Source organism: Colletotrichum orchidophilum (assembly GCF_001831195.1).
Source record: "Colletotrichum orchidophilum strain IMI 309357 chromosome Unknown Scaffold_2.1, whole genome shotgun sequence".
In the NCBI taxonomy this organism is placed as follows: Eukaryota; Fungi; Ascomycota; class Sordariomycetes; order Glomerellales; family Glomerellaceae; genus Colletotrichum; species Colletotrichum orchidophilum.
The window spans coordinates 356,720-379,597 of NW_019172958.1; the positions used below are offsets into that span (position 1 = coordinate 356,720).

Here is a 22,878-nt window from a genome sequence, read left to right on the forward strand (position 1 = left end):
ATGTGGGAATGGCATGCGCTGATGCGAAGCAAGACAGCAAATGCGCAGTGTCTGCAAAGCTATAAAATGTCGTGTGGTTGCGATAGCTCAGAACCCAGTCAGTCGCGGTGTTGATAGTGGACGGGACTTTGAAAGAGCAGCAAGGGACCAAGGGTACACGGTCACATCCCAGACCGCGTTATGAGTGTTGTTTACTCGTGATCCTATCTCGGACTAGCGTGGTGGGACAAAGAGGGACCAGGTCATGGTTTTTTTGACCAATGAACATACGTTTAATTTGCCCAATTATATCAGAGGAAATAGCAGGCTCTCCCTAGTTTAAGAATCCAATGGCAGAGTCCCACTTTTCGGTGATAAAACGTCAATGAACGTGGTGGACCTTGTTTGCTACCACAGGGCAGCTTGAGACACTCCAAGTGGGAAAGAACCTCGATTTGTGATGCAACCACCTCACACCGCAAGCGTCAAAACATCACTATCTGCCTTCGATCAATCCAACCCCAGGACGATCTACTCATAGAGACAACTGTTATCGATCTTTCCTCACCACTAGAAGTCTTCGTTCGCATGCCGATACTCTGCCGCGCCTCTTTGTATAAGTCCCCCGCAAACCCCACCAACCTGCGGCGATTGCGATTGCGACAGCATCCAAGCAGCTACAGTCGGATTCATTGTGTGCGCGTGAGGCGTCTGCCGCCATGCTCTCATTCGACCAAATCCCAGATGAAATCATCCACCAAATACTCCATTACATCTCACCAGAAGACAACTTGGTCTCAGTGAACCCACTGTCGAGACGCCTGAGCCAGCTTTCTAATGAGCCGATATTGTGGCGGTACTACTGTTTGCACGCTTTCAGATTCTGGCATCCAAACCACAGATTCTTTGAGAAACTGGAGGAGCCCGCGTCCGACATTCCTTGGAAACAGTTGTTTCTTTTTCGCAACAAAAGAAATGCCAAGGCTGCAAGCCTTTTCCGTGGGATTTTAACCACCAAGTATGGCCGGGTAAGGAAGTTTGAAGAAATCTGTTTGCTTGGTCATGACGCCAAAGATTTTCTCCTGGATCAGGCCCAGACTCCAGATCATGTCCATGATGTCTTGGCCAGGAGGTAAGCAGCTATTGTAATAATTCTACTGGCGCTTTTTGCTTAAACTTATTTTAGGTATTTCAGTAACGCCATTCTCGCCAGCATGCGCCGTGGAATCGCCGTCCAAGTTTGGGACAACCTTCGCAGTGATGAGGCACTCGAAGTTTGGAGACCCAATCAAGGTCCCAAAGTCGTGCCCGGCAGATTAGAGCGCGCACTTGCTGCCTTTGACATGTTTGTCATCCAGGACGACGTGGGTGATATAAATCACGTAGGCTATCCTCCGGACACCATAGTACCTCGTTGACCAATCCTATGGCAGGTTTCAAGGCTTCTCGACAACCTCGCAGCCGACTTCCGGAGTTGCCACCACGAATTCAACAGTCTTTGCACTCGGGAAAAGTCCTTGGCTCTGAATCGCTGGCTCAGATCCAATAACCTCACCGGTATGATTGACCCAGAGACTAACTATCGCAATTTGCGAAACTGTCTCCTCGGCCACGCGCTACGAAATGAGGCCCACCAGTCACTTCCGATGGTCTCAGCAGCCATTTTCTGCTGTGTCGGCGAGAGGCTGGGATTGAATGCCCACTGCTGTGCCCTGCCAGGCCATGTGCTTGCGATGGTCTTTGCGACGCCGGGATTCACGTTGGATGGCTCCAGAGTCGCGGATGCGTCAAGACATCTTGAGAGGATGTACTTGGATCCTTACGGGGGTGATGAGGAGTTCAACAAGGAAACACTACGACAATTCATCGCCCAGGTCGGATGGCATAGTCTAGATGTCGAAACAATGGCCCCGGCAGCCGTTTCAACCATGATTGGCCGGCTCGCACACAATATACGACATACCAATCTTGTTCTCACGTCTCAGGAGGTATCAGTAGAGAGATTGGCTGGACTGGAGGCTGGGACTGCTCTTCAGAACCTGGAGCTATCCGTCTACGCCGCCGCATGGGCGACAACTCTACTGGATCCCGATGCATTCGTTGACGTGACATCGCATTTCGCACTACGATTCAACTCGCTACGCTTCGACGACGCTTGGTTGGTGGAAAAGATTTACATTACTCGGCCTCAACCGCACGGCGATGTATTTCTTGCTGCTCCGAACCCCGAATACATACTTCGCCTCGTTCGCCGGGCAGACGAGCAGCAGCCTGTGTTCCGTGACTCGCAGATGAACTTGGAGTATAAGATCGGTAATGTTGTGCGGCATGGCAGATACGGGTTTGTCGGGGTTGTGATCGACGGGGAGATGACTCCCCATGGATCGGTCCTGTATTACAGGTTATTGTGAGTCAACAGGGTAGCTGACGAACGACTATAAAATCACTGACAAGTCATTAGAACTCCTCCAAACATGCAAGGGACTTTTTCTTTGGTCAAGGCCTCAAGTCTTGAGCTTGTGCGCGATCATGAAGAGGCAGAAGCAGCTTTGTTCCCCGACACCGGGTTATTCTTCAAGCGATTCGATAGGGAAAGGTGCACATTCATCCCGTCCAACAACGAGATGGTCTATACGCCATTATAAGCACCAGGAGATGTGGAGTGTGAGGGCTGAAAAGCAGTCGAGGCATCACTATGGTTTGAATAAATAATTTCGACGTCGGGCAATTCTGTGTGCCCTCCATATCCGCCTCTTCAAGAGCAGAGGGACGGTCGTGGAGGTTGTCTTTCATTAAGTAATTGACTTATTGGCCGCCAGAACCCACGCGAGACCATCTATTTTTTCCAGATCAAAACGCCTCTGCAGTGCAAACTTGATATCGACCACTCGCAATATCGCGCTCTTCTCGCTTCTTTCTGTCGCAACCGTCCTAGGAATCAGCTGCCCAGTCTGCGATCACGCCGTGCTCCGCCAGCTTCTGCATCCAGCAATGAATCGCAGGAGTATGATCCTTCTTCCGTCCCTGCACACGGTCATCGTCCTCTTTCATGAAACCGATCTCGGTATTGTACTCTCCCATTAGAGCCTTCTGCTTCGTTACGAGATCGGTGTGGAGATCGAAGAGCTCCATCATCTCCATGGTCGGATTCGTGACCTTCTTCTCGAATGCCGGGTCAACTCGCGCCTTCTCTATGTCCGATTCATAGATGCCGAAGCCGGCAATGCGCTCTGTCTCAGAGCGCTGTAGAGGCTGTTTGTTACCGGCAACGAGACTTTGCCAACCGTCGAGACCCTTGGTGCGACTCTCCAAAAGTTCAAAAGAGCGGATCGTGCTCGCGAGTTCCCCTGATAAGATTTTCAACGGGCTTTTGCAGAGCGCGAGTAGATTGAAGGAGAGAGCGCTCTCTTCGAACTGGAACATGCGAGCCTGGATTTCGGGCTGGACGAGATTGGCCCAGTGGACACCTTCTTCGAGGGGTCCGAGACAGACCGGCCTTGTCTTGAGACCATCCAGCTCCCATACCGAGCCATTAGCTGGTACATAGGCGATGAAGTGGTAGCCCGACTCTGAGTCGATCTTTTGCTTCTTGATTCTCTTTTTCTTCTTCGCCGGTCCCCTGCGCTTCTTTTTCTTGGACTCAGCTGCTTCGGTCTCAAGGAAGAGGTCTGCATTCAGATGGTCCATTCTTCGCGTGAAGGAGTTGTGGACAGAACGGATGAAGGTGTTTGAGCTCAGGGCGTGGCCACGAAGCGGAGTGCTGAGGCTGCTGGTAGAATCCTTGAGGTTTTGGAGGTCCTGTCCAAGATCGACCCCTGCGCTGTTCATTAGGATATTGGTCATGGCGACAGTTGCGCAGGCATTATCTGTCGTCTGTGGCCTGGTGAGTGTTTGCGGTCTAAGGGAAGGGAGAGATAAATAGAGCCAACCTGATTCGCAAACCAAACGTCGCGGCCGTCGACAACTTCATCGTCCTCGTAGTTCTCCGAGAAGTATTGATAGAGAAAGATGAGCCCGTAGACGGGTTGCGGAAGAGTCGCCACATAATCTTCATCGACCGAGAAAACCTCTTGGACTTTCACATCCTTGACGCCCATCTCTCGTAGCATAGCATTGAAGAAGGCCTGTAAATGGCATTAGTGAAGGGCGAGGCTGGGTGGTGGACGCGATAACGGACAGGCTCAGACTCCACCTCACACCAACCCTCCCATTCCTTGAGCTCATCCTTGTCCAGGGGCGCCAAAGATTCACGTAGAAGCGTCTGGTAGTCTCTCGCCTCTTGAGAAGCAGCCGCAGTCTCTGTGGCTTTCCGCTTAGGATTTCGCCGTGAGTCGGCCACAGCAACCTCACTGTCAGCCTCGCAGGGCGACTCCTTCCTCTTCCGCAACCGACGGCTTTCTGGCGAGAGATCAGGCTCGCCTGCGAGCGCAAAAGTGACATTGGTATGCGGGCTGGTCTCGATTGCGTAGATGTCGCATTCGTAGTCTGTAGTCGAGGGAATGTCAGACGTTTTTGGTACTTCGGTCGTTGCAGGCACCACACCTGCGCTTGCCTGGCGACTTCGCAGTTGCCGTCGAGGCACATCAGGACGCGGGGGCGCTACAGACGCCATTCTTATGTATGGCGGGTTTTATTACGTCTGAGATCGCTCGTCTGTCGGATTCTGAGTCGGAAACTTAGGGAGAAGAGTGATTCTCTATGTAGTTCATAGAAATAGTCGTGCTGAGCAGGTGGTAGTGAAGGATGCGGACGGTGGTGAGTATGGAAGGAAGCGTCGCAAGAAGGTGAATATGAAGAGGATGGTGCTCGGTAAAAGAATCGACTTAATGAAGGGACGATGGTGGTAGATCTTGCCTATTGAAGATGGGGAATCATTTTGTTGCAGGTCTCACAAAAAAAATGCGTTTGAGGTAGAGAGATGCTTTGTAGGACCATAGACAAAGTCATCGTGTTCAGGTTTGAGACTCTTGGGTAGGAATTAGAAACATGAGCTCCAATTCGTAGCCCGGGTTTGAGACGGATCTCATTGTGGAAGGAGCGACAGTATGCAGCAGCAAGAAAGAAGAAAAAGAAAAAAAAAAGCCCGTTCTTTGCACTTACAATACGTGGCAGGATATCACATATTCGACGACATAAGATGCGATGTACACTTACCTCTTGTGCTATATTTCTGCATCAGGTCGGTGCCCACTGGGATGGCTTGAGGACTTGGGAAGATAGTCATCTCTCAGAGAGCTTCCTATTTAGTTTCACTCGCACATCAGTTGGCCCAGTCCCTTCAGCTATGGTACCTTAACGAGGTAAGGTAAATGGTTGCTTCTCTGTTGACTTTGGATTAATCCGGCTGGAGATAATAAGTGGTGGCGGTGCCTACCTTACCTTATGGATATTGTGTCAAGATAAGCTTCAGAGAACGGCGGGGATGATCGTGCATCGGACAGGCTACAGCTCCCCAGCTTGAGATAGCAGACGACCGACGTCAATATTAAGGTACCTACCTACGTCCAGGGGGGGTTAAGGCGGGTCAGCTGTTCGCAACTCAGCTTTCGCACAGCGTATGGCCCTTGCACGCCAGCTGTCGGAAGACTGGGACCCTGTTAGTATCCAAGAGGGTATCCACCCCAAGAGCCGCTGTGCCAATGAAAGAGCATACATACGCACCAGGTGGGTGTTGTTGCCAGGCGCGTTTGGACGTGACGAACATTCACTGGAAATTTTGAAGCTCTGAATTCCCGCCACAGCTTTCCCTACCTCCACGACGTCAACAATAGCTTGCTACGCCGGGCAAGCCTTTTTTGATACTGCTCGGCCTTCCCTCGCATTTCCCAGAGCGTTCAAACCAATTCATCATTGGCGTACTCTCCAGACTGCGATTCTTATGCGGCGCCCTTGAATACGACATGCGATGAGCGCAACACCGAGACAGCGGACTGGTGGGTTTCCACAAACACCAGCCCGACGACAGGACCCCGATCCGAACTCCTCCATCTCCTCTCAGAAGAGCCACCGCGCATCTTCGCTCCCTCAAGCTCCTGAAAGCGCGACTCGAACTGGCCCTGCGAGCGAGCCTGTCATCCCGTTGACGATCCTCGATGCTCCTCAACAACGCTTCTACGCCTTCGCCATATACGTTGGGCTGTTGGCATGGAGATTCTACGACTGGATCAAGCTTGTGGAGGACAACGATACATCGGCATGGCTGTTCCTGAAATGGGTCTTCATCGACTTTGGCTTTCTTTTCGGCCTACCGGAAATGAGGATACCATGGTTGGAGTTGTCACAGCCTGTGGTTACGGTCATTTTCCTGCTTCACGCCTTCTTCAACTTCATGTTGATGTTCAACATTCCGGTATGTACATCAAACTAGGAAGTGTGTGTTGCTTCTTAGGCAGGCCATGCTAAACATGAATAGCTCCCGTTGCAACCATGGCTTGTTGGCTTTCTCAAAGTCTTCTACGACCGGGAATTGGCTGTCTCTGAGAATACCGTCAAGGTCTCAAGCATTCTACATAATCATTCCTTGATCATGGGAAGGCAGATCATCAACATTTTGCCGGAAGGGTAATGTTCTACTCAGGCGCGATACTGCAGTCCCACTCGCTAACATGCTCCACCAGCTCTGCGGTTCTCAACTTTGAGCAAACTCCATTCTGCATCGGCGAAGGGCGCGAAAGTATTCGGCTGCCCATACAGTTTAACTCTACGGTACCCGCTGAGATGGAGCTCATCCGCATCGACCTCGATACCAACCAGGAAGAGACGATCAAGCTATCAAGCAGGGAGATTCGCAAAATTGCCAAGCAAATTAAGGACCAAACGGCGGAATCAAATCCACTTGCTCACTCCATCGAGTATCCAGTCAAGAAAACTGGTGTGTACCGTCTGGGCAAAGTCCTGGATGAATATAAGCTTGAGGTCCAACGCACAACAAGGGACACTTATGTTGTGCCGTGCCCGAAAGCAGGTTTCCGGACGCCCGATAAAGAGGACCGGTGTATTAGGGACTTGTCCAACCTGCTGGTTGACGTTACCGGAACGCCCCCTCTCAAAATTGTCTACAGCCGGACGGGCAAAGACAATGACCGCAGCTTCCACTTCCAAAGCCTACAGCCCGAAGACTATACTTCGCCTTTACTCGGTACGCCTTCATCTTCATTGACTCACGTAGGCGACGAAGACATTTCCTGGGTTAAGCCCCATACTGTGGCGGTGCGCATCAACGAGACCCTGGATAGTCCAGGACAGTGGCAGTATGCCGTGGACGAGGTCACTGACGGCTTCGGCAACGTTCAGAAGTACGCTCCATCTGCCGAAGATGCTGAAGTCCGTCCCCGGCCTAAGCATCTGGCACGCAACTTTTTTGTCAAGGAGCGACCGAGGGCTCGGCTGCAAGACTGTGATCTTCGCAGACCGGTCAAAGTTGCCAAGGGCCAAAAGGCGAGACTCCCAGTCAGTTTCTCGATAGCTGGCAAGAACCCGGATACTTCGCACACATTGACTTGGGAATTCTCGCCCATAGACTCTTTGACCAACAGTGGAGACCATGGCGACCAGGTTTCCTTGGGTTCTTACACCGCTTCCAACTCTCACGACAAGCCATACGTCTCGGAGCCTGGTCTTTACACACTCAAAACCGTCTCCAGTGGCTCGTGCGATGGAGAGGTACAAGAGCCATCATCTTGCTTATTGCTCAATCCACTCGAGCCCCAACTTGCTCTCCGTTCCGAGGAGATACCGGATAAATGTGCGGGTAACTCAGTGGGACTTCGAGTTGATTTGGATTTCATCGGAACGCCTCCATTTGTGGTTCGGTACGACGTTGTCGACGAACAAGGCAAGACCCGACACGAGCGAGTTGAAGCAAAGAGCCTTAGACAACAAGTCGAACTGAGGCCCACCGCAGCCGGTCACCACAAGTACATATTCAAGCAGATCGATGATGCTATCTACAAGGGCCAACCTCTCGGCCCCGACATGACTTTGGAAACGGACGTCAAGCCGGCGGCCTCTGCTGTCATTTCGCACCCAACCGGACTCAAGAGCGCCTGTCTCGAACAGGAGGTTGAAGTAGACATCCTCCTCTTCGGCGATGCCCCCTTTACGCTCGAATGGGAGCTGGTTCACGATGGCAAACGTAAGTCGGAGCGCGTCACCGACATCGAGGGGTCAACATACAAGATCAAGACAAAGCCTCTTGCTAAGGGCGGAGAATATACACTCGCTCTCAACAGTGTCCAGGATAAGTCTGGCTGTCGCACGTTCCTGAAGGATGAGCTCAAGATCTCGGTCAGGCGACAGCGGCCTCGCGCAGCATTCGGCCTGCTCGAGAACAAGCGCATCACCAAGGTGATTGAACACGCCGATGTTAAGTTACCTTTGCGTCTCCAAGGCGAAGGACCTTGGACGGTTTCTTATCGCAACGTCGATGTAAATGATGATATCTACGAGAAGACGTTGAGGAATGGCAATGATGTCCTTCATGTCAGGTCTCGAGGCATATTCGAGATCGTCAACGTGAAAGACAATCAGTGTCCTGGTGTGGTGGACCCCCAGGCTTCCAAGTTCGAGGTCGACTGGTACCCTCGTCCAGAGATCACTGTGGTGCCCTCTGATACCATCGTCTCGGAGAAGGGCAAATTCGTCAAACGTGATGTATGTGAAGGGGACATCGATACTTTCGAGGTCAACCTCAAGGGTAAGTCAATCGCCATTTGATTCTTGGACCTGCTAACAGTTGCAAGGTTCGGCCCCGTTCCATGTCGACTATAACATTCAGCATAAATCGGCCCAGGGCTATGCCTCGACCAGCAAGAGGGATTTCGATACGTCTCTCAACAAAGCGTCCATTCCGATGGATACTTCCAAATCTGGAGAGTATACGTACCAGTTCTCCGCTCTGGCAGATAATCTCTACAATAGCGAGAAGAACTCCCGCTCTCTGATTCTTGATCAAAGGGTCAACGCTAAGCCATCCGCTGCCTTCGTTAAGCCGGGGCAATCATTCAAGTACTGCAAGACCGAGCAAGACAAAGAAGACACGATTCCGATCACCCTGAACGGCGTGGCTCCATTCTACGTCGAGATCGAGATCAAGCATCACAGTGGAACTGTACCTGAAACATACAGAATCCCTTCTATTCAGGACAACACATACGGCATACACATTCCTAGGCAGCATTTACGACTTGGAATCCAGCACGTTCGCATCCGCGAAGTTAGAGATGCCCGTGGATGTCAAAAGAAGTATGAGATTGGTGCGCCATCTGTGCAAGTCCATCTCCATGACGCCCCCGCCATTTACCCTCTGGAAAGCCGAGGAGATTATTGCGTCGGTGAACGTATCGCCTATACGCTTTCCGGCACGCCTCCTTTTGAAATTTGGTACGACTTTCAGGGCCAGCAACGCAAGGCCAAGTCTAGCACAACCAACTTCCGTCGTATCGCCGAGTCCCCTGGCGAATTCACCATCACCTCCATCTCTGACAAGGCCTCTGAGTGCCGCGCCTCTGTCGACATCACCAAGACTATTCACCCTCTGCCCGCCGTCAAGATCAGCAGGGGCCGACAGACCCGCGTGGATATCCATGAAGGCAACGAAGTGGAGATCCTTTTCGAGTTTTGGGGTACTCCGCCGTACGAATTCACGTACACTCGCAGCTCGAATGCCCGCAAGGGCCAGAAGAGCGTTGTTCTCGAAACGCGGCACGACGTTTCCTATGAGAGCAGCAAGATCATCCGCGCGAGCCAAGAAGGTACATATGAGGTGGTCGCCATCAAGGATAAGTACTGTGCCTTCTCTACTCAGCAGGTTGCCGACAGTGGCAAGGACCAGAAGCTGCTCAAATACTAGAATGAATACCACGAACTGGGGAATGAGGTATTTCGGATGGATACACTTGGGCTTGTTGTGTGACGAGAAAAGGGGCATGTTTTGTGTATACGTCTTTTGTTGGTGTGTATAGGCATTTTATATCATGGCACGGCGTTACAGACAGGGAAAACCAAGGTTGAATAGGGCTATAATCAGCATGACCAAAGACAATTTCATTTTGTAATCACATCTACACCGTGACCGAGAGCTTAGTATGAATGATGACAATGATGATTTAGTGATGAATCAACTTTTTATGCTCATTGACTTTTTTCCTAACCCCGCTATGATGCCCGAATTACAATATCTACATTCATAGATCCTTTTTCTTCTACTCGGTGAGCTCAATTTTCTTGATCAAATCACCACCAATCCTAGCAATCTCTAGGAGCACAGCCGGCTTATTTACCTCGACTACATCGCCGTCCTCATCGCTGCCGTCCTCGACCCGGTGGAAGTTGTAAGGCAGACCTACACGGAACTTCTGCCGGCTGCGCAGCTTGGGCTGCCAGATGGCGCCGATGACGGCATCCTCCGGAGCGCCATGGAAGAAGACGAGCGTGTCCTCGTACGCCGTCTCCAGCTCCCGCAACAGGACCGTCGCCGGGTGTCTGGCCAGCGGCAGTGGCACCTTGCCCGTACGCTCGTCGAGGTTCTTGAAGAGCGAGTGACGGGTGCCCGCCTCTGAGGCCGCGTCGCGGGTGACGCGCTTCAGGCCGGACGAGGACAGGTGGATCAGCACGTCGTAGTCGCCGAGCGAAGGGTGGAAGAGCTCCACGACGTCGAGGGCGATGCCTTGCTCCTTGATCATCCTGCTCCCGGCCTTTGCGAGGCGGGTCATGCGGGTCGCGAGGAGCTTCGAAGGCCCTTGGCGGGTGTAGGCTAGGCCGAGGTGGTCGTGCGGGGTGGCGACGAAGAGGACGGCGTGGCTCATGTTTGGATCGCGCGCGCGCCAGGCCTCGAGGTGGTGCTGGGCGACGTTGCGGTCGTCGGCGGACATGTCGTCTGACGAGTCGACGACGAGGGCCTCGTCGCGCCAGTCCCAGCGGGAGAGGAAGAGAATCGTGCGTAGGAAGCCCGACATGGTGCTCGAGGGAACCTTCCATGGGTGAGGGTTGAGGAAGACGTGAAGGACGAAGAGTTCGATGAGCTCCTCCGAGATGTGGCCGGCGAGCTTGTGCGCGTTGAACCAGTGCTTGACAAGGCGGATGGTGTTTGAGAGGGTCGTGAAACGGGTGCAGTACGTTGTGATTGTCTGCGTGTGAAGGGGGAGGTGCTTATGGCGCCAGTTTAGGTTGAAGAGTGCTTCCTCGGCCTCTACTCTGCTCTGGGGGTCCAGTGTCTTGTTCCTGGCTTGGCGGTCTAGGAGTGTCTCCTCGAGCTCTGCAAAGATGCGCAAACGGAATGCGGCGCCGTTTGCGTAGATAATATCTAGGTAGGCGAGGTTGTCAATATCCCGCGCTGCGTTATCGCGGCCGAGACTTGTCGAAATGTTGTCGTTTACGGCGCGTAACCGACGGTCGATGTCGAGGAGGAACTCAATCTTGGTTTCCTGAATTGCGACAAGATTCTCCGGCCACTTGCTGGATGCCTCAAAGTAGAGGTTCACGTCCATGGGCGGAGGGCCGGATTTCTGAGAAAGTGCAAAGGGCGGCGTGACCGACGCAGATCGTAGTTCGGAGACTACGGGTGCGATTTGTCTGACCGAGAGCGGCATTTCTTCCAGGCCGCGAATATCCTGCTCCAGTGTGCTGAAAGCCTTCCTCGCTGCCTCGAAGGATTCCCTGTCAAAGGGCGAGATATCCAGGGACGGGGGAATGTCGGCATCATGGAATCGTAGGTCGCCAGCACTGAGGCTGACGTGGCGCTGGAGGACATACCGGACAATTTCCTCGCAAATTTCTGCCGATGTCTGCCTCGTCCACTGCACGCACTCGAGGATGCTGCCATCCTGGAATCGTCGGAGCTCGGCCTTATCACCCCAGAATTTGCGGAACTTTGCCGCCTCCTTTTCAAGCTCAGCCGAAGGGCCATATTCCATCAACCGGCCCATATTTGCGGGGTCGAAGATGATGCCGACTTGAATGTTGGGCAGATTTTTGGGCTGGTTGCTGGTGATTGACCATGGTGCCGAATCTTGGCTCGCGAAATGGATCAGCTGTGATCTTTCCTTCAACGCCTTCTTCAAAACTGTGTACGCCTTGAAACTCAGATCCCAGACAGCACCTCGACGATCTGGGCTGTTGCTCTTCGAGTTGCTGTCTACGTTTTGGATCTCGAAAACAGTATCGAACAAGTGCAACGGCAAATCAGCTTTGGTGATGAATGTCGGCTCGAATTGGTTGGCAAGGGTATTGTTGAGCACTTCCATGGTCGTGCAGGCGTGAAAATGGAGGAGGCTCGCCGACCAGGGGCTCATCTTGTACAAAATGTTGGCCTCACGTTCGGGATCGAACATGACGGGGCCGTTCTCCCGAATAAGGTCAGCCCCCAGCTTGTAAGTGCCGAACACGAAGGGCTTCTTGGCGAACTCGGCAGACGCGAGAAATTGGACTGTGGCCTTGAATAGCTCAGTACTGCTCAGGGCGGAAGAAAGCGCTGGCTGTCCGTTTCGACCACCTGTCTGCAGCAGTAATGCCATCATGATGGCCCATTCAAAGTGACCAAATCCACCTTTGGACAGCGAACTGCCCAGACCTCGTTGTTGGAGCCAGATCCTTCCGAGTATACAAGCGTCTGCGAACGCTGCGCAATCCGTTTTGGCTCGAGTTAGAACTCGCAGATACGTGACAAAGGTGTCTTCGGCCTTGATAGTCGAGTTGTAAAAGGGTGTAGACACGCTCGACTCCTTGACGTTCTCCGGCTGCCCACCTCGGTTGCTATTGTATGCGGGGTGCAACTTCTTCTTAGGGAAAACGCCTTCGGGCGCACAAGGAATGATCCTAATGACGAAAGCTACCTTTGAAGGTCCAGATTCAGCCTTTTCGTCGCCCTCGTCACTTTCTGAAGATTCGGATGTGGAAGAGGGCCGGATGGAGAGGATGGGCAGAAGGGTGTTGCCGTGCAGGTTCTCGAACTCCATCTCAGCAGAACCCCCTAGCTCCTTGAGCAAGACAGCCGCGATGTTCGCGATGTAGTATGCTCTTCGATAGAAGTAGCGCATGTTCTGGTGGTCCTTTTCTTGAAACAGCGAAGCCGGCATCTGCACAATCATGTCCACGCCCTTGTTTGTCTGAGCCTGGACCATCGTCCTCGAGACATAGCTGCCCACGACATTGTAAGCGGCGGGCTTTTCGTATGACAGCTTGTAAGGCGCATCGTCGGCGGGCTTCGGGTCCGGGTAGGGAATCTTGATCTTGTTCGTCTTCTGGAACTTGCGCGTGGCTTCGGCGATCTAAAATCATGTTAACATGACCGATTGAGGGCGAGGAACGTCGGGTCAACGAACAGGAATGGGACCGTGGGACTCAATTCCTTGAATGAGGTTCCTGATCCTGTGCAGAAGGGTGTCGGCGCCATCCAGCGCCTCGGCGTAGTTGACCTTGACTTCCTTCAACAGTTCGTCCGTCTGTAGGACGAATGGACTCGCTGTCGCAATGTTGGCGGAGATCCTCGAGTCGCCCTGGTGGGAGACCTTCCGTCGCTTGGGGCTTTGTTCCATTATAGCGACTTGAAGGTTGAGCCCGGTGTATGATGCACAAGTGGGCTGTCCAATTTGTGACCGACAAGCGCAATGGTACAGAGTCACAGACGGGTCGCAACCTCAGATCCATCTACTGTTGCACCAAAGACGGCGATGCTAGGAAATTTTTTGAGCGTGGGGCAGCCGATAAGAGCTGGGAGAAAACTTATCCCTGACCGACTGCCCGATAAGACATTGGACAATGCGATGGATCCACTTTAACTTTGCAGTCAGCCAGCTTCAGGCTTAAAACCCCCGCCTCTGAAGCGACTACCCAAGTACTCCGTACCTACCGTAATCTAGCGGATACTGCACCTAGGCACCTAGCCATGCAGCCATGGGTTTGGATAAATATTAGCGAGAACAGGAGGATGGTCCCATTAAGCCAGATCACTGTGCAGCTACGGATACAACTAGGTTTTTCAACAGTATGCTGCCTTCTGGAGCTCACCGTGTTTTCCATAGCAGCAGTTGCGTCGCGACGATGGCCGAGGATACAGTGAAGAGGCTAGCGGAACACACCGGGGGCTTCTCCACAACATCGGATGGCAATGAGCCGCGCGAGTGCCGGACTGCGTACCGAAGGTTCGGAGCTAATGTTGACAGACGCAGGGGGATCGCAGAGCTCCAAACTCGCCAGCGTGCGCCCCGAGGGGTAGTGCATGGCCCCGGTATCGCAGTGAAAATTGTCAGTGGGCTGGGTATGATTTTATTGCGCATTACTATTTTGTCGAGGGGACTGAGTGCTCAGAGGCCTGTTCGGAACTGAGGTTGGAAATTCCTGACTTTGTTCCGCTTCGGCAGATTGTTCGGCAAACGGCGCCGCTTCCCGAACAGATCCCCGGACTTACCCTCAATGCCCTCGAAGCTGTAAGGTACATATTTGAATTTGATCGATGACCTGAACATCTGGTCCCCCTCTAGCAATGTTGATATCTATGTACTCCAGGATAGAGCAGGTGTAGACAAAACAAAGCGGACCATGCACTCCCCCTACATCAGAGGCTCAGAATTGTCTTTGCGGGGTTCAGACGGGGTCAAGGGGAAAAGCTGGAGGTAGACTTTTCCCAGTTTGGCGTCCCCCCAGAGCCCAGGGCGCAAGAACATTTAGCCCCGCCACTTTCCGACCCGCGGAACGTGAGAGGGGGGATGCTTAGGTAACCCACCAAATAGATGCATGTTCTACCCTAAAGTACCTAGGGGTGCCAACAGCTTCTACGTTCTCAGACCCGTCGGCCAGTGCCCCCGGGTCCAAGCTTGACCCTCGTCCTTTCTCTTGCCGAGCTCACTCCCGAAGGGATGGGGCGGGATAGGACCCCCCCCAGACACGTTCCCAATGCCACACACTGCGCTCGGCGGCAACTCAAGGTCTTGGAGCTAGGTCCTGGGGGATAAACGTAGATGCAATAAATTGGCCGGGGCCCCTTCGGAATCCCTCGTGACGGAGAGCGTTTCTTCTCCCCCTTCCCAATTGCTCTCTCCGGCTTCCTACTGCTCTGTTGTTGATACCTCCTTTGTGGTTGTCATCTCTTGGTTACAGTCAGCTGCTGCTCAACCATACTCTCCGGTCCTCGTAGCCCTCGCTGTGGTCATTCCTACCATACACACCCCCTCACACATCACGATGCCTTCAGCAGCTCTGTGTGCCCGCTCATTGCGGGCTTACGCTCGTCATGGCTCCAACGTATGTCCAATTGAATTGTTAATACCAAAAACCAGCCTGCGCAGCTTAACTGACCTTTTCGTTACGATCAGCACACTGCCATTCTTGCCCGCGCCTTCTCAGCGACTGCGCGGAGGCCAGAGATCAACAAGGTCTACCCTTCAGCTACTGAGGCTCTCAAGGATATGAAGCCCAACTCCACACTCCTTTGCGGCGGCTTCGGTCTCTGCGGTGTCCCCGATACCCTGATTGACGAGGTCCTGAACAAGCCCGAGATCACCGGCATCACCGCCGTCTCCAACAACGCCGGCACCGACGCTTCTGGCCTCGGCAAGCTGCTGAAGACGAAGCAGATCAGCAAGATGATTGCCAGCTACATTGGCGAGAACAAGACCTTCGAGAAGATGTACCTCACCGGCGAGGTCGAGCTTGAGCTTACCCCCCAAGGCACCCTCGCCGAGCGCTGCGCCGCCGGTGGTAAGGGTATTCCCGCCTTCTACACCCCCGCTGCTTTCGGCACCGTAGTGCAGACCGGCGAGCTCCCCCTCCGTAACAAGCCCGACGGCTCGCCCGATCAGTTCTCTTACCCCAAGGACGTCAAGGTCTTCAACGGCAAGTCTTACCTTCTCGAGGAGAGCATCGCCGGTGACTACGCCTTTGTCAAGGCCTACAAGGCTGACAAGCTCGGAAACTGCCAGTTCCGCCTGGCCGCCAATAACTTCAACGGCGCCATGGGCCGCAACGCCAAGATGACCATCGTCGAGGCCGAGCACATTGTCGAGCCTGGTGAAATCTCCCCCGAGGCCGTCCACCTGCCCGGTATCTACGTCAAGCGCGTCATCCAGAGCACCACCCCAAAGAACATTGAGAAGTACACCTTCGCCAAGGATGAGAACGACGCCGATGCCAAGAAGGCCCTCGGCACCGGTGACACTGCGGCTAAGCGCGAGCTCATTGTCCGCCGCGCCGCCAAGGAGTTCAAGAACGGCATGTATGCCAACTTGGGCATCGGCATGCCCATGCTCGCCCCGGGCTTCGTCGGTCCCGAGGTTGAGGTTCAGCTGCAGTCCGAGAACGGTATTCTTGGTCTTGGCCCCTACCCCAAGAAGGGCAGCGAGGACGCCGACCTGATCAACGCCGGCAAGGAGACTGTTACCCTTAAGCCTGGTGCCGCCGTCTTCGGCAGCGAGGAGAGCTTCGGCATGATCCGCAGCGGCCGCATCAACCTCACTATTCTCGGTGCCATGCAGGTCAGCGCCAATGGTGACCTCGCCAACTGGATGTTGCCGGGCAAGGTCAAGGGCTTCGGTGGCGCCATGGACCTCGTCAGCAACCCGAGTGCGACCAAGGTCGTTGTGACCATGGAGCACACGGACAAGAAGGGCAACGCCAAGATCGTCAAGCAGTGTGCTTTCCCCTTGACCGGCAGAGCCTGCGTGTCAAGAATCATTACGGAATTGGTAAGTGTCTTCCACCTGCTCTACTCACTTCGTGGGAATACACTATACTAACGCGGCTTGCAGGGTGTCTTCGACGTCGATTTCGCTAATGGACTGACCCTTATCGAGATTGCGGATGGAGTGACAGTGGATGAGATCAAGAGCAAGACCGAGGCGCCGTTCACCGTTGCCGCCGACCTGAAGCCCATGTTGTAAGGAGTATGTTGTGTGATATATTCTTGGAAAATGAACTTGCGGAGGAGGTATATACCCGTCGCGATGGGTACGCCATTGTCATCATCTAGAGTACGGCGTCAAGCTTGGGGACCAAAATGATAGCCATGATTTTTGCATTTCCATCATAATGGTACTACGTATGCCCATGCCGTTTCCCAAGACCATGCTGCTGCCATACATCAAACTTCCAAACGCCAGCTTCCGCAAAATGGTGTAACCGTCCCGTCATCAATTTTTGTTCCGCTGATGGCACTGCTCTGCCGGCATAGGGTGGATCATGATTGACTGGTATCTTCTACTCAGCCCAAAGCCCAACCTTGGTAACCGTTCCTTAAAATGACGCGTGTCCAATTGGCGAAGAACTCAAGAACCCATAAAAGACTGCAATATGTCATCGAGCCTCCGCCTCTTCTTTCTATTCGGGTTCAGTCCGGTCTCAACCTTTCCAAGTTCTACCGTCGGTCTCAGTGACTCCGTGGGCTTCCGCACCGACTCCTGTTTGCTGCCTGCTGACGATCTTCTGAAGAATGTGTACCTGGACGTGGCGAAGAGTCCTCTGCGTACATAAGATACGGCGGGTGTGATACCCGGCCTACCAGATCCGCAGTGGCCCAGTTGAAGACAGGCGAGTGGCTTGGCGGGCAGCACCAGCTGTTCCGATACCGCCTTGAGCTCCGTCTTCAGGCCGGCTCTCGTGAGGTCCTCATCTTTAGTGAGTTGACCGATGAAGGAGTACAGCCAGAAAGCCCATGTTTCGAACGGGAACCCCTTGCAGGTTTGAGCTTCATAGCCTGGCACGTCGACGTACATGGAGAGGTTCCTCTTCGCCGCATCGCTGAGGTGGTCGAGAAACGACGGGGCGTCCTGGTTACGGTTAATTGTGATGGGTTGGTTGCTGCTCTGGCAGAAATTCATCAGTCCGTCGTCAATATTGCGGGCCATGCCCTGCAGTTGTCTCGGCTTGCTCTCCTCGACAGCATCGAAGAGCATCAGGTACCACAACAGGGAATCATGGGGGCCATGTAACGGTTCGTCCATCTCCCAACCCTCGTCCAGTGCGGCGTCCCCGGCTCCTCTCCAGTCGCTCCTCGACGCGTTCACGTCGTACAACGCCAGCGCGGGGAACTTGGATACGTATTGGAGTGAGTGCTTGGTGATGGACTCGTCGCCCCAGAGCCTAAGCACCCTCAAGAGCGGGAACGGGTCGTCCATCTCTGACCAACTCCTGACGAGACGATCATCGACCCTCGGAAAGATGGTCCGTTGCTCATCCGCCGACTCGATGATCTCGAGGATCGCAAGGTTCTTGAGCCGCGCCAGTGCCAGCAGCTCATTCTCGCCAAAGGAACAAGACCCCGTGATATTCAAATGTGTCACAAAATCAAAGGTCGGGGACTCGAGAGGTTTGAGGTAGTGACGGAGATTCTCGCTTGGCTGACAAATGTGCTGGCGGTACCGATACAGGCCCAGCGTCTTTTCGTCATCCTCGGCGAGGAGGAACTTTGAAAACACCTTCCAAGCTTGAAAGCATACACCTCTATAAATGAAACACGGATAAATCTTGAGAAACATGACATTTGATTAAGAGAGGTAAGGCAGGACCAACCTATTCTCTAGGAGACGCCATATCCTCCACAAGTACCGCCGGGGCAGGTCTTCTCGGGTGAGGTGCTGTTCTTCCACGTCGCCAATGTTTTCCGCTATCGTGTGCACCGCCATGTCGGCGAGCGATCTCGGCCCTTTCCTGCCTTGGCCGCCGCGGCCTCTTCGTGGTAGCCGGCCGGTCCGCCTCGACCAGTCCCGGCCATTTTGGTACGCGTCCGGAGGTCGCCGCGCGACGACTTCCGTGAAGACTTGTCCGGTTTGGTCATACATTGAGACGGTTCATATGAAAGGCTGCGTACGGAGCTTTAGAAAAAGCCGAACCAGATGTAACGGTCCCAAGTACGAGAATTCGTCGTCGCGGTGACTGGTGAGATGACAGGTTGGCAAAGGGACGGACTCAGCGAGAGACCGAAGCGCACTGTGTTCATACCGTGTCTTTGAATACCGCACTGTACGGCCGAGATGGCATCAGTGGGAATTCACACCTTCTGCTGCAAGCACTTACGTTGTAGGCGCCTGCGTATGGACAAGGCGCATACAAGACATGAACTCCACTGCCGAATTGGGCGTCTCACACGGAATCTGCTCGGTCACACCTCGATAGCGGTAGACTTCATGGAGCACAGCAAAAGCGGCAGAGGGATAGAATGTATCGCTGCAAAAAATTTCTCCAATCACCAATACAGCAGAAGCTGCCACGGGTCAGAGGGTAAGTGTGCGAGTAGGTGCGTCAGTCTCTCCTCCTGTTTCCCCTCCAGACACATTCATTGATAACGTGAAAGCCAGAGTGAATAAGGAGGATTATATGTTTTATGATTAGGTAAAGAAGAAAAAGAGAAGAGAAAGGTGGAAGAGTCGCGCGAGATCTCAGCCTTGATATTGGTTTTTCGAGAGTGGGGCCAGAGTGGTCCGCGCTTAGGTTTTGCCGAAGGCCGGTATTTACTTTCCCTGGGTGCCTGGGTGGGCCACTGGATCTAATTAAATGGAATGGTCCTTTGCATCTATTGCGATGAACCCGGGAACAACTCGCTCTGTCTATGACCTATGTCAAGGAGCTTAGTACTCTGCTGCTCAAACACAAGTTGATTGTCGGCAATACCCTGCCTCATGGTGCTCTTGCTGCCCAAGCAACGTGACGCTACTCCTCGCCAGCATGCATCATGGATCCATGACATATGAGGAGAAGAATTACATAGTGAGAGGTCACTTGGAGCACCTCACTAGCATGTACAAAAATTTTCGTCAAGATAGTTTCTCTTAATGACCGAGCGATATCTCCCATTATTCCAATAGACCTCTGCTTTGATATGAAAATATTCAATATTATAAAGTAGCTCGAAACGTCGGCAACAGAAGCAAGCTGCGAAAATTGAACGGAGTCACTGCATGGAACGAATGAGAGCTCATTTGCTTGGTAGCTCTCATCCCACAAATGGCATCAACCTTTCACAGGTTCCTGGGTATTTGTATCAAAGGCCCGTTTCTATCAGGATTCTCCGCCTCCTTATACCTTAGGTACTTTTGAGTCAGATGCTACATCTTTAAGGTGAGGTCACTGACGATTTTCAGCTAGGTAGGTGTGGCTGAGATCACAGGCACTCCGCGCCTGCGCATCTTCTAGCACAGGTTCTCGAAATTGAAGCCTGCCCGTTTTGCGGGGCACAAAGTCGTGGCGGTGAAAAAGAGGCCAAAGAGTGGCCCCTCAGGTAGAAATGGGCTGTTACCACCAGCCAATGAAGGCCAAGGTGTTTGTGTTTGCGGGACTCTGCAGGCTCAGGGACTGAGATCAAGTGCGGTATCATGCTTTGAGGTAGGGAATGATGATTGCCCCTCTGGTCTGCCGCACATCAAGCCTGTGACTCCTCGACTTATTGAGTAAGGTAGTTAGTGTCTATTCAATGGGGCCAAAATTGAAGCCTGATTCACTGTTCACTGTATTGACCCTGTGGCACTCTGCTTGATCTCCAGATGAATCCCTCTTCCTCTTCATCTCCGATACCATTCCCTTCTTCTTAAAACCACCACCTTTAAGTGCAGCCGCCGCCCACAACAGCAGCAGAGCACACTTTTACCCCGCCATTCTACCCTTTGCGCCAACGATCTCTTTTAAATATCCCACCTCGACCCCGCAATCTTACTTTGTCTACGCAGACATTTAGGAGCAACCAGCAAAAAAAAAAGCATCACAATCAAAATGGCAGGTGGACAGCCAGGATCCAACTCTCGCGGTCGTGGCGGCAAATTCAGAAAGTTCACCCGTGGAGGTATGTCAAAAATTCGTCCCGTGGCACTCGTTCAAGCGCTAACAATCTTTGACTGAACAGGTGGCAAGCACTTCTCCCGTGATCTCAGACCCCTCGACGCCGATGGGAACGAAATTAACATGTGGGCTGCCGGATCCAAGAAGAAGGACGAAGAAAGCTCCGAGGAAGACTCCGAGGAGGACTCTGAGGAGGAGTCCGACTCTGACGAGGGCGGCGCCGCCCAGGCCGAAATGTCTCGTGCCGATCGAAAGGCTGCCGCAAAGGCTCGCAAGGACGCCGCCATAGCCAAGAAGAAGGCCCAGGCCGTCGAGGTTGGCGACCTTCCTCCCACCGATTCCGAGGAGGAAAGTAGTGACGACGACATGCCCGCCAACCCTAACCACTCCAAGGCCTCTCGCAACCAGATCAAGGCGCCTGTTGTCGATGCCGACGTTGACGAGGCTGCCGAGGGCGTCAAGAAGATGGCCGTAGCCAATAACCGCAAGGAGCGTGAGAGCATGGAGGCCGCGCAGGCCAAGGAGAGATACCGCAAGCTGCACGAGGCCGGTAAGACGGACGAGGCCAAGGCTGACCTGGCGCGGTTGAGACTCATTCGCGAGCAGAGAGCGGCTGATGCTGCTCGGAGAGACGTAAGACTGCCTACCTCAATGTTGATCTTCTTTGTAGACCCTGAGACTAATTGCTGAATTTTGTAGGCCGAGAGAGAAGAGCGTGAGGCCCAAGAGGCTGCGAAGAAGAAGGAGATCGATGCGAAGGAGGCGAAGAAGCGGGAGGCCGCCCTCGGTCCATCAGCCGCTAAAAAGGGGAAGAAATCTAGCAAATAAGCTGTTCCTCGCCGAGTCGGTTATTCAGTACTGTCTGGCACCCTGGACACGACCTCAAGTTATATACCATCGTCGTTCCTGGTCCGTATACGATCGCAGCATAGCATGCCTCGGGTACTGCGTGTAAACCACAATACGGACACAAGATTTGATTTGCCGATCCCAACTGCGGCCATGAGCTATTTTGCCAGACTCCGTGAAATGCTCTATGAACACGTGAAGCCAAAGTACATGCCTTGCGCCATACAAATACACGGTCCGCCTCACATACCACTCAACCCATCCGATCCCACAGCGTCATACCACACCTGGTCAAAATCCACACCCTCCTTTTGGAACAGATCCCGGATTTGCTTGGCCACCTCGACCTGCTTCTCAGGGCCAAACCCACCAGGTTGCGAGGACTCAAACTGCACGATCTCGATCCATCGGAAAAAGAGGTTCTCCTTGCCAATTGCGTTGAGGGCATCCCTGAACTGGAACACCTGTCTCCGCCTGTCGTCTTCCTTTGCATTCACACCTTCTTCCTCTACTGACATCCAGCCGTAATCTTCGTGGTACACCAACACTAAACGCCCGAAGGCATCCAGCGCGACGTCCTTGCGATCCACCAGAGTGTGCGCGTCAATCATGGCCTGCCAGTCGAGATCCCACTGTCCCGTCATGGTGAGGTAGCCAGTCTTTTCCTGTAGGAGGAGGGGCGAGCAAGCTTGCCGGATGACCTGCTGCAGCGCCTCGTTCCGCTCCTCGTCTTTGAAGATGTCGCCCAGCTGCTGGTCCCACTCTCGGCTGCGTCGGACGTAGATTTCCTTGTCGCGGAAACCGACCTTCCATCGCCAACTGACTGGATTGCTGTACGACTGGCCGAAGACGAACTCAATGGGCCACGGCCAGACAAAGATGAAGAGCATGAGATCCAGCGTAAGGGAGCCGCCTCGCTTGGCAATCTCCCATATCAACTGTCCCCAGGTCGAGTCGGCAGTGGGGAAGGTCGTCTCATTGGGATAGCCCATGGCGGACTGGATAAATTTGAAGTAGTATGGGAGAATCCAGTACATGCGTAAGACGAAGAGCGCGGCAACGGCCAGGTTCATGCCGACTGGCACGAGGAAAATCTTCTTCTTGAATTCCTTGGGCTTAGAATCGATGTGGGTGATGTAGATATGCTTTGGCGAGAGCGTCTCGAAAAAGGGTTGAAGGACCTCTGCGGGTTTCTTGAAGGGTTTCGGCGGCGTACCCAGTGCCGTCTTGGGCGCCGCTCTGAGCGCCGCTTTGGATTTGACAGCCTTCACTTTTGGCGCCATTGTGAACGTC

General features: G+C 53.4%; 8 protein-coding genes across 8 annotated transcripts; 4 read left to right on the forward strand and 4 right to left on the reverse strand.

The window, feature by feature from the left end:
• Window positions 1-1,193: 1,193 nt before the first annotated feature.
• Window positions 1,194-2,624, forward strand: CORC01_00242 (F-box domain-containing protein; the record flags this gene model as incomplete). Its single annotated transcript, XM_022611900.1, has 3 exons — window positions 1,194-1,343; window positions 1,413-2,386; window positions 2,441-2,624. The coding sequence occupies 3 exons, from the start codon at window positions 1,194-1,196 to the stop codon at window positions 2,622-2,624; spliced, it is 1,308 nt and encodes a 435-aa protein (XP_022481525.1).
• A 286-nt stretch (window positions 2,625-2,910) lies between these two features.
• CORC01_00243 (ubiquitin carboxyl-terminal hydrolase, family 1) lies at window positions 2,911-4,591 on the reverse strand (the record flags this gene model as incomplete). The annotated part of the gene is made up of 3 exons (XM_022611901.1): window positions 2,911-3,852; window positions 3,909-4,103; window positions 4,157-4,591. 3 exons carry the CDS (start codon window positions 4,589-4,591, stop codon window positions 2,911-2,913), a joined length of 1,572 nt encoding a protein of 523 aa, XP_022481526.1.
• Window positions 4,592-5,884: 1,293 nt separating this feature from the next.
• Window positions 5,885-9,829, forward strand: CORC01_00244 (uncharacterized protein; the record flags this gene model as incomplete). Its single annotated transcript, XM_022611902.1, has 4 exons — window positions 5,885-6,328; window positions 6,392-6,540; window positions 6,597-8,674; window positions 8,721-9,829. The coding sequence occupies 4 exons, from the start codon at window positions 5,885-5,887 to the stop codon at window positions 9,827-9,829; spliced, it is 3,780 nt and encodes a 1,259-aa protein (XP_022481527.1).
• A 352-nt stretch (window positions 9,830-10,181) lies between these two features.
• On the reverse strand, window positions 10,182-13,511 carry CORC01_00245 (nrap protein; the record flags this gene model as incomplete). The annotated part of the gene is made up of 2 exons (XM_022611903.1): window positions 10,182-13,244; window positions 13,299-13,511. The coding sequence occupies 2 exons, from the start codon at window positions 13,509-13,511 to the stop codon at window positions 10,182-10,184; spliced, it is 3,276 nt and encodes a 1,091-aa protein (XP_022481528.1).
• Window positions 13,512-15,156: 1,645 nt separating this feature from the next.
• CORC01_00246 (coenzyme A transferase) lies at window positions 15,157-16,850 on the forward strand (the record flags this gene model as incomplete). The annotated part of the gene is made up of 3 exons (XM_022611904.1): window positions 15,157-15,216; window positions 15,288-16,655; window positions 16,719-16,850. 3 exons carry the CDS (start codon window positions 15,157-15,159, stop codon window positions 16,848-16,850), a joined length of 1,560 nt encoding a protein of 519 aa, XP_022481529.1.
• Window positions 16,851-17,234: 384 nt separating this feature from the next.
• CORC01_00247 (uncharacterized protein) lies at window positions 17,235-18,746 on the reverse strand (the record flags this gene model as incomplete). Its single annotated transcript, XM_022611905.1, has 2 exons — window positions 17,235-18,408; window positions 18,478-18,746. The coding sequence occupies 2 exons, from the start codon at window positions 18,744-18,746 to the stop codon at window positions 17,235-17,237; spliced, it is 1,443 nt and encodes a 480-aa protein (XP_022481530.1).
• Window positions 18,747-20,670: 1,924 nt separating this feature from the next.
• Window positions 20,671-21,564, forward strand: CORC01_00248 (uncharacterized protein; the record flags this gene model as incomplete). The annotated part of the gene is made up of 3 exons (XM_022611906.1): window positions 20,671-20,740; window positions 20,801-21,369; window positions 21,436-21,564. 3 exons carry the CDS (start codon window positions 20,671-20,673, stop codon window positions 21,562-21,564), a joined length of 768 nt encoding a protein of 255 aa, XP_022481531.1.
• Window positions 21,565-21,827: 263 nt separating this feature from the next.
• CORC01_00249 (uncharacterized protein) lies at window positions 21,828-22,868 on the reverse strand (the record flags this gene model as incomplete). Its single annotated transcript, XM_022611907.1, has 1 exon — window positions 21,828-22,868. The coding sequence occupies one exon, from the start codon at window positions 22,866-22,868 to the stop codon at window positions 21,828-21,830; it is 1,041 nt and encodes a 346-aa protein (XP_022481532.1).
• Between the last annotated feature and the right edge of the window lie 10 nt (window positions 22,869-22,878).